General features: G+C 36.3%; 1 protein-coding gene across 1 annotated transcript; it reads right to left on the bottom strand.

Annotated features, from left to right (window-relative positions):
- Positions 1–2468: 2468 nt before the first annotated feature.
- LOC107582566 (probable G-protein coupled receptor 151 protein) lies at positions 2469–3667 on the bottom strand. The gene has a single exon (XM_016268459.1). The coding sequence runs from the start codon at positions 3645–3647 to the stop codon at positions 2469–2471; it is 1179 nt and encodes a 392-aa protein (XP_016123945.1). The 5' UTR covers positions 3648–3667.
- Between the last annotated feature and the right edge of the window lie 11801 nt (positions 3668–15468).

Below are 15468 nucleotides of genomic sequence, written 5' to 3' on the forward strand. Positions count from 1 at the left end.
TGATGTTGCCACCATGAAAAATATAAATATTAAAATAAAATATAAATATTAAATGTGCACAAATCTTGTGTCCAATTTCAACAGTAACTATAGAATTGATTTTCAAATGTTCTGTAAAGTTAGCACGTAGCATGCATGCGTGTGAGTTGGGCGGTGTGCACACTGCGCAGGCGCGCGTTCTCAGACATGCGCATTATATACTTGCACATCTGCAGTAATGACAGAAAGAAGTGGTCTACTCCCAAAAATAAATCCTTTAGTAATTTGCGAAAACCCCACAGAGAGTGATCATCTGGGAAAGTAAAGGCTTTGAGCCGTTTACACTATTAATACATTGGAAATATTCCCAGCAAATGTGTTTCGCTTTATTCTTGTTTTACTAAGATGTCCTTGTATTGAGTTAACAGCCTGTTTTGCAAACATATATTAGCCTTATTAGCAAAAAACAACTACTATCAAATTTACTGCGCTGCCCCGATGGATCCTATTTTGTGCCCCGAGCTTTCTAAAATTGAACAGCTACACGGAAAAGGAGATATTTTGTTAAGTCATCTAAAGCAAAAAAATAGAAAGAGGGTGCAGCAGAGTAATAATAATATATTTGATTATTTATGTTGAAGAAACTGTTGATCCTTGGCTATATGCAATTGCCCTCATCTCATGTGTATGTATCAATGGCCAATTCACCAAGTCACCCCAGTGTATATTTCTCTAAATGGCCAGTAGATGGTCCTGTTTGTTCAGAGTGGATTTGTAATCCCATTTTCTTTCACTATCTTGTCTCTATCCCATCCACCTCAGTTCCCACGGTGACTGCATCTTTCACTCTCTTCACGGGTAATGGCTATTATACTATAAAAATACATAATATGAGCATATCTCCTAAGGCTACAGCCAATCTCTTGTGTTTGTGTGTATATGGGCCACTGAAAGCAGAATACTGTGCATGATAAATCACCGGCCTTATGTTTAGCTCAAACATAGTAAATACAATACTGCTCTTTTTAAACCCATTCTTTTTCATACTCTCTGAGTCTAAAGTAAATAGCTACCTAATATTGAGTGTATAAATAGTTGTACATTTTATATTTGTAAATACTTTAGGCAAAGACATTGCGAATGTACTAGATTAGTGGCATCATGTGCTTATGTCATAGAGACTTGCTATGCAAACAAAAAAATCTGCCAAGTAGTGCTTTCAAATGATTAATCGCGATTAATCACGTCCAAAATAAAAGTTTTTGCTTACATAATATATGTGTGTACTGTGTATATTTATTATGCATATATAAATACACACATACAGTATATATTTTACAAATATTTACATGTTTATATTTAAATTCATATAATTTATCTAGAAATATTTTATATATAAACATAACATATTTTTCTTAAATATATATACATGCATGTGTGTGCATTTATATATACATAATAGATATACACAGTACATAGATTCTGTAAACAAAAACTTTTATTTTGGATGCGATTAATCACGATTAATCGTTTGACAGCACTACTGCTATAAGTAATAGATAGCTGTACAAAGTATGTTTAGCTTAGTTAATTGACCCTAATTGACAAGCTCCTAAGTAAAAAATTACATATGCATTTGCTTGTGAATTCCAATCTCATTTGTGGATATTATTCATTGCTGGCCTATATATTGCATGCATGTCACAGTATGTTCACCCTAGAACGTTAAATGTCAGAGGGTATTTTGTAGTAACCAAGCAGGCTTTTAGTTGAAAGAACAGTGATCTTTTAAAAGCACCTCTTGCAAAAAGCACCTAAAGCTAATCATTCATTTGGCACTAATAGAGCCTACACTAAAATAGCATCCACTGTGCGCTCTTGACCAACAATATAGCATGCTCACGTGGTTTTTGTGAGCCATGGTCCTTCCTTCAATCTCTAATCTTTTGATACCACATACAAATAAACACATATATTAAATATATAGTATAATAGTTTGTATATATAGTAAAAAATGCAAAGCTTGCAAGCATATTTCTATGAAACATTTGTAAACAAATCACATTCAAAATGTTTTGAAATATTAGCACCTACATTCTAGGTTCCATTTGAAATCAACCAAAAAGGGACTACAAAATACAAATTTTTCAAGCATATGTTTATTGTTTAGATATACTTAAAACATTTCTTAGTGAAACAGATTCTGAGTCAGAACATACATTATTTAAATATACAACAGACAAAACAGAAGCAGACTAGTGAAATTAAGATTATTTACTTCATAAAAAAAGAAAAGTAACCTTTTTGGCCTTGTGCAACTACACAGGGCAATCAGAAAAGGTTTTCATATTCAATACATACATTTAGTCAATACATGACTGCACAGTTTATTACAAGCTTGGACCAGCTTAGATTCAGCTATCATTCTCCAAAATACAGCTAGCATCTTAAACTGGATTTTCCAGCACAGATATAACAGAGGTCAAAGGTTAGAGTTCAACGTTGCTTTGATTCAGTCGTTCCCATGGTAACGGGTCATTATCCTCTGTGACTGTAGTGTTTCGCCGTTCGCTCCAAAAGTGCTCGAGATCTGGAAGAGTTTGACAGGATGCATCTGAATGCCTCTCTATTATGGTCACACATCCTCGCTCATCCAACACCCTCATAACCACTGTGCGCATCTCATTTCTGTTCCCCTCAAGTTTTAGTCTGTGTTTATCACGTCGACAAGCCAACAGTGAACACAGATTGCTAAGACTTTCTCTGAGGGGCACATGCATGGTCAGAAGAATGGCGGGAAAGAACATGCTGCTCAAGTAAACGCACACCTGAGCAAAAACCAGCAAACCGACTGACGGTTTGCAGCTTTCGCCGGATCTATGGCGCATCCACACCCAAGAAACCCACTCGGGAAGCGTCATCAGCGTGTTCAGGGCGATGACGCATAAATACATCAAAGAATTCTCATATTGACGTGCAAGAAAAGACTCCTCGTGGGAACTCGGTTTGATGAGGAAGATGGTCCTGATGTGGCACACAGCAGAGAGGATGATGGGAAGAACGTAGATGCCCAATGGTAGCATCTTACTGAAAACTCGCATTGCATCTTGGGAGTGAAAAGTTAATTCGGATACACACAGACTGATATTTCCCTCTTCTTTTAACCTGGAAAAAACGATATCAGGAACTGGAAACACGAGCGCAACCGTCCATATGATCATTAAGGTGATCACAACATTTTTCTGACGAAAATTCGACTGCTCCTCGGGATGACTGGAAAAGTTGTGATGTGCTTGACTCGTAGCTAACAATGTAAATGCTTTTACTGCCAAACAGCTGTGCTGAATCCACTCTGTAGTTCTGCAAGCCAGTAGTCCAAGTGTCCAAGTGCGCTTGTAGTATGTGACCGCGCGTGCCGGAGCGCACACAGAGAGTATCATCAAGTCAGTTGCGCTCAAGTTGGCCAGCATCACATTAGCCTCGGATGCGCTCTGGCTGGCGAAAACGTAGATTAGTACCACAAGCACCAAAACATTCCCACCGATCCCAAGCCCACTGATTGTGCTGAGAATAGCTGGTACGATTATTTTAGTATCTTCCCCTTCTAACTGTTGAATGCCACCATCAAAACTCACTAATGTGCTGTTCACTGCCATGTCGAACTCCATGAGACGCAATCCAGTGGGAACTACTCTGATGTGGATGCACTTTGCTGTGCTGAATTCCTTTAGTTGCGCACGCTTGATTGCAGATATTTTAAGAGATGCCATTCAGTGTCGTCAAGCGTCAACGTCATCGTAGCTGAAGGGAAACAAACCCAGATTTGTCTATTGTGCATTTAAAGCATATAATGGCGTCTTCCTTTTTCTCCACAGCACCGCTTGAATGAAGTAAACAAGCAACAACTACAGTTGGAAAAAGCTTCTTCTCCTACTTCTTCTGGATTGTGTTTTGCTATAGTCCAAATGGTGACATTAATCATAAATACAAAATATGTGAGATAACCATTCAGATCATTATCAAAACATGTCTCATTGTGAACTTCTCCACTTACAATAGATCACCAAAAATGTATAATCTGCTAAAATGTGCTCACCCCTCAGGCCATCCAAGATATTGAGGTGATGCATTTAAATTTGAGGATGACTTCTGTACGTTTGTCCAAGTTCACATTGTTGCACTTACATTTTTTATGTGATCTGTTTAAAGGAATAAAAAAAAACCAAAGCTAAAATGATTGCCTCAGGCCATCCAAGATGTAGATGAGTTTGTTTATTCATCAGAACAGATTTGGAAAAATTTAACATTACATCACTTACTCACCAATGGATCCTCTGCAATGAATGGGTGCCGTCAGAATGAGAGTCCAAACAGCTGAGAAAAATATCACAATAATCCATAAGTAATCCACATGACTCCAGTCCATCAGTAAAGTCTTGTAAAGTGATAACAAATCTATCATTAAGGTATTTTAACTTAAAACTTAGACTGTCCCAAAATATGTGTTCATAATCCATAATAATGCTTCCTCCAATGAAAAAGGCCATCCCCTGTTGTCCTCTAAATCCACCAACATGTTTGTTTAGAACAGTTTTGGACTGTCTCTTGGCTTGTAAATGGTGCATGGTATATGCACATTTGTCTCCAGATTCACATGAGACAACTTTTTCTCTGGATAAAGCAATATTATGAATAAAATACTTATTTTAGCCGGAAGTAACAGTTTTATGTTAAAAACGTCTTGACGATGTTTCTTACAAACATGCAGCTTGTTGCTTCACAAGATGTTAATTGATGGACTAGAGTCATGTGGATTACTACAATGTTTTTCTCAGCTGTTTGGGCTCTCATTCTGACGGCACCCATTCACTGCAGAGGATCCATTGGTGACTCTGGTGAGCAACTGATGTAATGCTAAATTTCTTCAAATCTGATGAAGAAACAAACTCATCTAAATTTTGGATGGCCTGAGGATGAGAAAACGTTCAGCAAAATTAAATTTTTGGGTGAACTATTCCTTAAAAGACTTATTAATAAATTGATTAATTATTAAGAATTATTAATAAATATGTATACTGTTAAGTTAGGGGAAACTTAAAACTGTATTTAATTTAAAGATAAAATCAAAAAAGTGCCTTGTTAGTACACCTATATGTTTATTTTATTAGTACATTCATATGTTTATTCTGTCTGTATTCAAGCATCTCGTGGCTCAGAGACCCTGTAGTCACAATATTATGAATAAAATACTTATTTTAGCCGGAAGTAACAGTTTTATGTTAAAAACGTCTTGACGATGTTTCTTACAAACATGCAGCTTGTTGCTTCACAAGATGTTAATTGATGGACTAGAGTCATGTGGATTACTACAATGTTTTTCTCAGCTGTTTGGGCTCTCATTCTGACGGCACCCATTCACTGCAGAGGATCCATTGGTGACTCTGGTGAGCAACTGATGTAATGCTAAATTTCTTCAAATCTGATGAAGAAACAAACTCATCTAAATTTTGGATGGCCTGAGGATGAGAAAACGTTCAGCAAAATTAAATTTTTGGGTGAACTATTCCTTAAAAGACGTATTAATAAATTGATTAATTATTAAGAATTATTAATAAATATGCATACTGTTAAGTTAGGGGAAACTTAAAACTGTATTTAATTTAAAGATAAAATCAAAAAAGTGCCTTGTTAGTACACCTATATGTTTATTTTATTAGTACATTAATATGTTTATTCTGTCTGTATTCAAGAATCTCGTGGCTCAGAGACCCTGTAATCACTCTCTCAGACCTGCTTTTTTTTCTGGGCCAGTGTGTATATGTGATTTCTTCTTGTTGTGACATAGTGCCCTTGGCTTGGCTCTCGCAATTTCTAACAACAAAGAAAGAGCAAAAAAATGTATGCTTAATGTGCGCAGGTCAGCCGAAGCGGTTATTTTTATTTCTCTTGGAGAATTTCCCGGACGGTGAAAGTAATGTTTTTACTTGAGGGATCAACTTTTATAGAAAATGTGGCATTCACACACACAATCTTGTTTTCTCTCTCTGCTGTCAGCCAGTGCTTTTAGACGCATGTATTGCATGCCCCTGGGTCATTAGAAATCTCTTAATAACACTCTTTGACATAAACAATGTGAAAAATCAGGGCAGCATATTCGATGGAGTGAAATCTCAGCAGAAAATCAGTGAGAATTTTCTTATTCATTTGGAAAACATCAAAATATGATCTCTGACTGAGACAAACATACAGATAAACAAACCTTGCATCCATCCCTTCATTCAAACTGCTATGCAGGGTGACAGGGATGTTGGAATCTATCCCTGCATGGGTGGACAGTCCATTGCAGGGCTTAAATATACTTTCTTTCCAATGCAAAATAGAATTTGAAGTGTGTATACTTCCTATGCATGGAGCATTGTAATATTAACTGATTTAAATGGCACTTTTCTCACTTGTCTTACGTTAAAGGTGATCTATAACCGGGGACTGCACTTCCAACATTTGCAACAGAATGCTACCATCCCAAAATTGAATTAGTAGTAATGTTTACAATAACTAAAATGGTTCAGGGTTTGAATAAAATAAATCTGAAGTGGCATGTAAACTCACTTGAAAATGGCGAATGACCCTGGCTTTTAGCTTTAGAATTTAGCTTTAGAATATAGTATAGTTAGTATTACCATTTTATTTTTTACTTGTATTGTCAAATAGAATCACAAATTTCATATAGCTAAACAATAACTCAGACTGTGAAGTATTATTATTATTATTTTGTAATTCTGTAATGTATTAGATTTTATAATGTGTTTGAGGGTGTTTTTCAATGTCTATATGTTTTTACAACTAAATGTTTCATTATTTTCTCTAAATGATTAACAAATAAACAATTAAGTCATTTTTTTAGATAACGATGTGAATAAACTAATTCTCATGCAATTTGAAAATCATGTTCCATATAATTACGTAACATTTTTCAACAGTTCTATAAATATCAAATTACACAAACTAAATACCAATACATCAGTAACAAGTTAAATGACACAAAAATATTCATTAATTTGCGAATGTACAGTATAAAATCTCAATTTTCCATGGGCTGAATGAGAAAAAAAGTAATACATATGTTTATCCGAAAGAGGGCAGCAAAGTCCATAAAGCTTAATACCATAACTACTTAAAAAAGAAAATACTTATTATTATAATACAACGTAATTATAAGAGAGACTATGTTGTGAAAATTATGTTGGATAGTTAAATGATGGGGTCATTGTCTTCTGACAGAGATCCCCAGCTTTTAATGTTAATATGATGGCTCTGAGTCAAGTTGTTTCACACACAAGAGAATGTTCTTGGAACATTAATATTCAGTCCAGAAGTAGCTATAAGCTCACGGCGCTTTTTCCATATCCTAGCGACATTGTCTAGCAAGAGAACATATACATATATATATAAAGGGGTGTCAAACTCGGCTCCAAAGCCAATTTTGTTCCAAGCCTGGTCCAATACACCTGCACACATATTTTTCAAGCAATTCTGAAAGGCTCGACTGGATCAGGTATGTTTAATTAGAGTTGAAGCCAAATTCTGCAGGACTTCGGTCATGCAGGAGCTGAGTTTAACACCCCTGCTTTAAAACTTTACACACGCGCAGAGTAAGTGGGACACTGTGGAAAGTGGGACACCATACGCGCGGAAATAGCATCATTTTTAATCTTGATTCACGCGCATATACTTTTATGCATAACATTCGCGCGACTAATCTCCTCCGTTATCTGTGTGGTTTATAATAAAAAGCGCTTATCCCGCGCTCTGGCCGCAGGGCGGGTTTTCTCCCGGACGTTATTGAAGAAAAAAAAAACAGAAATGGACTGAAATTAAAAAGGAGAAAAGTTAAATGAAATGAAGAGTTCAATTGGGAAGAGATGAAGAATAAATAGAAGTCATTGTAGATAACGCATACACTATTTGCTCATCTATTTAACATTCATCGAATTGAATAATCCGACCTTATTATCGTAAATAGCCTGCATATTTACTATGAATATGCTAATGCATGTTTGCTGCAAGCAGTCTATGGCGTAATATAATATATGCATATAGATTCACAACATCGGCTGCAGCTCTATAGAGAGAAACTGATTTGTAAGGAGCGGAGTAGGCCTATCCTTTGTCTTCGGCCATCTTCTGATTGCCTCTGTTCTAGCCATTTCTAGATGCTCGCCGGAGGCCAGGCAAGTTACATTTCAATCAGCAGATTCACTGGAAAGTCATTACCCCAAACTCCACGCTGAAAGGCATGCCGTCATTAGCCCAACTCGGCGCTCATTAATTGGCTGTCGCTTTGCATACGAACGGCGCTTGGGCCCTCGGCCAAACCCCCGTTTTATCGTTCTCTTTTAAGGAAAAATAATAGACAGTTTATCATTAATCTAAAGCTAGAAATATTAACAAGTTAAATGTCATTTCCTGCGCTCCGTCCTGTTGCTTTCTGCCCTTAAGCACTCTGCAAGCGTTTCCTGAATGTTCTCTGATTGTTGCTTTACACGTCCCCTATATAAAAACAGAGGCTTTTCTGTGAACCATGCGATTTATGCTGATATTTATATTTTCCCCTTCCATATTAGCCTAATAATATAATACAATAGCACCCTCACACTGAGGAATATGTTGTAGTAAAGCACAGGCACTTAAACTTTATAGTTTGTTTATTTACGCATAATGGCAAGAAAATGAACAGGATGCCAAACAGTGTGGAACCTAAAAGGATAGAAATAGATCTTAAGTTTGCCAGCATGATTGTCAGTTATTTTATTGTGTTTACAGGGTGTCAACTTAGAATTCTGTATGATTGAATATCATTTGAAATTCTTATGTAAAGGAAAGGAATGTTTTGGAATGAGGCGAACCAACTTCACAAGCACAAAACATCACGTTGCTAATGCTTGATTGTGTTGGTCCTGTAGATTTCCTAACAAAAATGTCACTTCCTGGAAGATGGTGAGGCCTGGACAATCATGGTGTTTGGTGTTCGGGAAGGGGACGGCACGAGAAGGGTCATTCCAGAATGATGTTGTTTTTCATTATTCCTTTCGCCAAGTGTGTTCCAAACATCTACATTATGAAACACAATTGCCTCCGTTCTCTTCAGAGTTCCCACTTCAATGACTCTGGCCTTCAGAGTGAATAGGACAAGGGATGCTCACTTCTGAAAAGAACTGTTGAGGAATTAACTTTTGTTTATTAAAATGACGGACGGTAAATAGAGCACACAGGAAAAACCTATAAAAGAATTACTAATTATATCAAAATTTCCAAGAAAATACTTCCTTTGAAACATTTTGATTAGAGAATGCAAAAAAACACAGAATATTTCTTAATAAATTGTCAGTTTTTTATGTTGCAAATTACATCCCATGCAACATATCAAAATCCATGCACTTAAACCGAAGAAACAATTCAGAATTTACCTCTGTGGTCACTTCATTGTGCTAAAATCAAACTAACTAATAAGATTTTCATCTTTATAACTGTGAGATATTTTATCCAATATATTGTCCATCGGCCATCTTCTGATTGCCTCTGTTCTAGCCATTTCTAGATGCTCGCCGGAGGCCAGGCAAGTTACATTTCAATCAGCAGATTCACTGGAAAGTCATTACCCCAAACTCCACGCTGAAAGGCATGCCGTCATTAGCCCAACTCGGCGCTCATTAATTGGCTGTCGCTTTGCATACGAACGGCGCTTGGGCCCTCGGCCAAACCCCCGTTTTATCGTTCTCTTTTAAGGAAAAATAATAGACAGTTTATCATTAATCTAAAGCTAGAAATATTAACAAGTTAAATGTCATTTCCTGCGCTCCGTCCTGTTGCTTTCTGCCCTTAAGCACTCTGCAAGCGTTTCCTGAATGTTCTCTGATTGTTGCTTTACACGTCCCCTATATAAAAACAGAGGCTTTTCTGTGAACCATGCGATTTATGCTGATATTTATATTTTCCCCTTCCATATTAGCCTAATAATATAATACAATAGCACCCTCACACTGAGGAATATGTTGTAGTAAAGCACAGGCACTTAAACTTTATAGTTTGTTTATTTACGCATAATGGCAAGAAAATGAACAGGATGCCAAACAGTGTGGAACTTAAAAGGATAGAAATAGATCTTAAGTTTGCCAGCATGATTGTCAGTTATTTTATTGTGTTTACAGGGTGTCAACTTAGAATTCTGTATGATTGAATATCATTTGAAATTCTTATGTAAAGGAAAGGAATGTTTTGGAATGAGGCGAACCAACTTCACAAGCACAAAACATCACGTTGCTAATGCTTGATTGTGTTGGTCCTGTAGATTTCCTAACAAAAATGTCACTTCCTGGAAGATGGTGAGGCCTGGACAATCATGGTGTTTGGTGTTCGGGAAGGGGACGGCACGAGAAGGGTCATTCCAGAATGATGTTGTTTTTCATTATTCCTTTCGCCAAGTGTGTTCCAAACATCTACATTATGAGACACAATTGCCTCCGTTCTCTTCAGAGTTCCCACTTCAATGACTCTGGCCTTCAGAGTGAATAGGACAAGGGATGCTCACTTCTGAAAGGAACTGTTGAGGAATTAACTTTTGTTTATTAAAATGACGGACGGTAAATAGAGCACACAGGAAAAACCTATAAAAGAATTACTAATTATATCAAAATTTCCAAGAAAATACTTCCTTTGAAACATTTTGATTAGAGAATGCAAAAAAACACAGAATATTTCTTAATAAATTGTCAGTTTTTTATGTTGCAAATTACATCCCATGCAACATATCAAAATCCATGCACTTAAACCGAAGAAACAATTCAGAATTTACCTCTGTGGTCACTTCATTGTGCTAAAATCAAACTAACTAATAAGATTTTCATCTTTATAACTGTGAGATATTTTATCCAATATATTGTCCACAATGTATATTATGGTACTACTACATAACAGCCCATTTTTGTTTAATGAATGTAAATTTTTGATTATAATCGCAAAAAGACTGTCTTAATAACAGTAACATTTTCTCTGTGGTCATGAGATTATGCTCAGTTAAAAATCGAAGGCCGTGGATAGATAGGTTAATGACGTTTAGCTTTCATACCGCTAGCAGATGCATCATACCGACCTGTTTGAGCACAAATCAATCAGCAGTCAAGGGCAAAGACCAAAGCAATGGCAGATCCACAATTCACTCAGATTAAGAAAGCAGAGTTTAAAACAGTGATGCCAGACGAGCATGTTCATAAATGAACTAAAATCCTTTTGATTAATGCACAGAGAGCTTTGACACAGTGTGGGGGCTCGCAGAGATGATGGCCTCCCACTAAACAAATGACACACCTAAACCTGCAGACGCTCTTCGATTAGCTCCCGAGTTTAATCCAGGGTCACACAGAAGTGAAGCATGTCTGTGGGTCAATATGAACATGGGAAGAATACTTCTGATGAAAAGTAAAAGTTAAAAAAGTAAACGTTTTGCTGTATTCCTGATTATATATATCTTTATTTATCGGTTAACCAAATATTTTTCCTTGGCTCAAGGGCAAAGAATCTTTAACTGTTTCATAATCAGTATTTTCTGCTGATGTTCATCTCCCTTGACCTTGCAGTGACCATGACAATAGACCTTGAAACAGAGACGAGGAGGAAGGTTGCTGTGTGCTTTTTGTTTCCAATTATCTCCTGTTATACTCAGTCATCTTACACATAAATGCACACAGATGGCCAGGAGGATCACAATTTATGATGTTTGTGGGGATATGCCACCCATGATCATGACCACAGACCCGGTGACCCTTGACCTGTCACCTCTAACCTGCTCAAATGTGTCTGCTCATTGTGGTGTCCAATCACAATAGACCTCAAGATCAAACCCAAGTGTCTATTTGCCTTGTCTAAGCTTTTAGATAAACACTGAAGATCACTGACAGATTGGACCATTATGATTCAAACACGGACCCTCATTCAAACTCCACAGCACAGTTAGCTCAAAACCCCAAAGCAAATTCAGTCTCTAATCTTTCTTTTTGCTTTTCAAAAGATCATTCGTGATTGAAATTAAGTGAGCTATTCTAAAGGGACATCTGTCATAGAATGATACAGAGATACTTGGAAAAGTGTGCATAAGTATGCCTTGTGCATATTTGTTGTTTTTTCTTTTTATTCTCAATATTGAAGGCCATATTTGCATTAAATCAGTTTTTTTCTTTGGTGTTTACAATCTGCTGTTGTTTTAAAATTTGAATGTGGTTTTAAGATTTTGAACACTGTAGTGGGTCACAGGTGGCCTGTCTTGGGGTCAACTTTGTAAATGTAACTTGTAACTATATACGCATGTAACATTTTAGTTTAAATCTCAGATTAAAACATCTGTTCAAATGATCTATTTTTATATAATTGATAAACGTGTTTTAGGTTACTCTTGTGTTCTTTTTTATTTTATTTTCATGTAAATCTATGCTTTTGTTTTTTGTTTAATTGTTGTTTTTATACAGTAAAGTGTCCTTGAGTGTTGATTAAAATTTATTATTATTATTATTATTGATTTATAGTTATTGTGATTTATGTATTATAATTTTTCACATATTCAAAAATTTACTTTTTTCAGTGCTGAACCAGATCTGGAGTCTACATTTTTTTAAGTCGGGGTTTCCACAAAATATTAAGCAGCACAATGGTTTTCAACAATGATAATACGAAATGTTTATTTAGCAACAAAATTAGAATATTAGAATGTTTTCTGAAGGATCATGTGAGTATGAAAAATAATGCTGCTGAAAATTCGTATTTGCCAAACTATATAAAATGTTATTAGAAATGCTCATATAGATCATGGAAATAATCTGTGTTTATTTAAACGTCTGATTGAGTGACAGGGAGTGTGTTAGTCACAGCTGTTCAGGGCAGCATGCTTAAAAGTAGATTGGGTCAGGTTGTGTATGAGTTTAGTTGAATGAGGAATTTCATTACGTAGAAGCCTCTCTGTGGTTCTGATCCCTGATTAAGGATCTAATTACCCAGTTTAGACTGTAAGTGGTCTATTTGCACTTTGGTGCTGGAATTGAACCCTTTCCAGATTAGTATGTGTGAGTGTCCAAGTGTAAGTGTGTGTGCGGTGTGTTTCTCTTGGCCCAGATAGTGTGCTTATGAATGTCAGCTGCACCTCTGTCTCCACTATCATTTAGCAAGCGCGCACAAGTGTTTAGTGAGAATGTTTGATCAAACTGAGGACAATACATGTGAGGGATTCTTGTGGACAGAGAATTGGCTCCAGAAGCTCATAAGATGTGATTGACATCTTACCTCTAAGAATAGCATAGTTAGAAGTTAATTAGGTTTAAAGTAAGACCTAGTCATTAGGGAGGCAGATTATTCTCTTTTTTTGATTGAGACCCATAGCACCAAAGCATAAAAAAAATGAAAGTTTTAAATTGAGTTTCCCCCCCATACATTAGATTAGAATGTGTCCTGTTTAAAATGATTGTTTTTCTGAGCAAAAAATAATGACTGTCATATATTTTCACCATGATTTACAGAAGATTAAAATGCCATTCAGTGTAACAATAGATTAAAGGGATCGTTCACCCAAAAATGAAAATTCTGTCATTAATTACCCTCATGTCGTTCCAAACATAAGAGACCTCCGTTCATCTTTGGAACACAAATTGCGATTTTTTTGATGAAATCGGAGATCTCTCTGACCCTGCATAAACAGCAACGCAAATGAAATGTTCCCAGGCCCAGAAAAGTGGTAAGGACATCGATAAAATAGTCCATGTAACATCAAGGGTTCAACTTCAATTTTGCGAAGCTACAAGAATACTCGATTATGTTCAGGGAAAGTGCATATGCGTCGTCGTGGAATTTTCCAAAATGGTAGAAGATGGTAACTCGAGGAGAAGAATTGTTGAATAAATTGTTATTTTTGTTTTGTTTGCACAAAAAGTATTCTCGTAGCTTCGCTAAATTGAAGTTGAGCCACTGATGTCACATGGACTGTTTTACCGATGTCCTACGTTTCTGGACCTGGGAACATTACAGTTGCATTGCTGTCTATGGGAGGGTCAGAGAGCTCTCAGATTTCATCAAAAATATCTTAATTTGTGTTCCGAGGATGAATAGAGGTCTTACAGGTTTGGAACGACATGAGATGAGTAATTAAATACAGAAGTTTCATTCTGGGGTGAACTATCCCTTTAAAGTATGTTGTTTATATCTGTTACGCTGAATGACGATGGAAAATGATTTCACCCATATGTTGACATTTTCACAAAAGTTATTTGAAACATTAAAGTAGACACTTTGCTTGCATTTCTATACACCCAAACTGGTACATCTTGTCTTTGGCCCTTAAGCATTTGGCGGCCTTTTATCCAAAGCGACTTTGCATTCAATGTGCACATTTTTACATTTTAACAGTTCTTGCTTTTGGGAACCAAACCCATGACCTTGCCATAGTGTAATGCTCTACTATTTGAGCTACAGAAAACAAAAGACATGAGATAGAGTTGTCAAAGCTGTGGTTCATATGGCAGACCTCTCTCTCCACACATCAGAGGCAGGTGCTATTTTAGTGCATTGCTTCAGACTCTTTCCAGACTCATTGTGTCAGAGGCCCTGACTACTTCAGGTTTTCAGTTCATGACTGGCCATTGAATAACTCTTTTTGCTTTTGAATAAACCTTTTGCTTTAATGTCCATTAAGTGCGCATATAGAGCACATTTCACAAACTCCGCCTACTAGTGCTCAATGTAACCTTAGTACAAATAGCACGCTACTTCTGTTTACACTTTGTGTGAATATCATCTATCACTGTGCTTACTGTAAACATCATTCTGTTTGGTGCTTTTTTTTTAGTGCAAACAGGACCTACCACTATTTACACTGTAAATAGCATGTACTTTTTTATACTTGCTTTATTGTTATTGTTTTTGTTCAAGTAAAATGTGGAAATTGTCTTGCATTCTAAGAAAAGTCTGTAAAAATAGGGTGTGCTGATATGAAGGAATGTTCTGTATTGATTTTTTCACAGGTCTTTAACCCAAATTTTGAATTATGCATTGCATCATGTTGTGTTCCGGGGTTAAAACGCACAACACAATGCAGAATTGTGCAAATTTCCTGGCAGACATTTACCAGTACTTTTTCTGTTTTTCTATTTGTTTTTCTTTTGTGTCCTTCCTTATTGTGAACTGTAAAATATGGCAGCATAAGAAAATTAACAATGTGAATAGAAGTATTATCAATAACATATATTGCCATTATCTATTTGGGGTCTAATTTCAAAAATGGCTATAAATGTACATTTTACCATTATATCTCATTACGCATTAAATGTAAAAATTTATTGAAGTTACAAATGATTGAGTCTTGCCGAAAGCCTCACAAAATACATTTTTAAATGGGCAATCTCTTGGGTATCCTTGATGCTGCAAATCAGGACCCCAACAGGAAGTAAGACATTT

This window comes from Sinocyclocheilus grahami, unplaced genomic scaffold, assembly GCF_001515645.1.
Source record: "Sinocyclocheilus grahami isolate Dianchi unplaced genomic scaffold, SAMN03320097.WGS_v1.1 scaffold45.1, whole genome shotgun sequence".
Classification (NCBI taxonomy): Eukaryota; Metazoa; Chordata; class Actinopteri; order Cypriniformes; family Cyprinidae; genus Sinocyclocheilus; species Sinocyclocheilus grahami.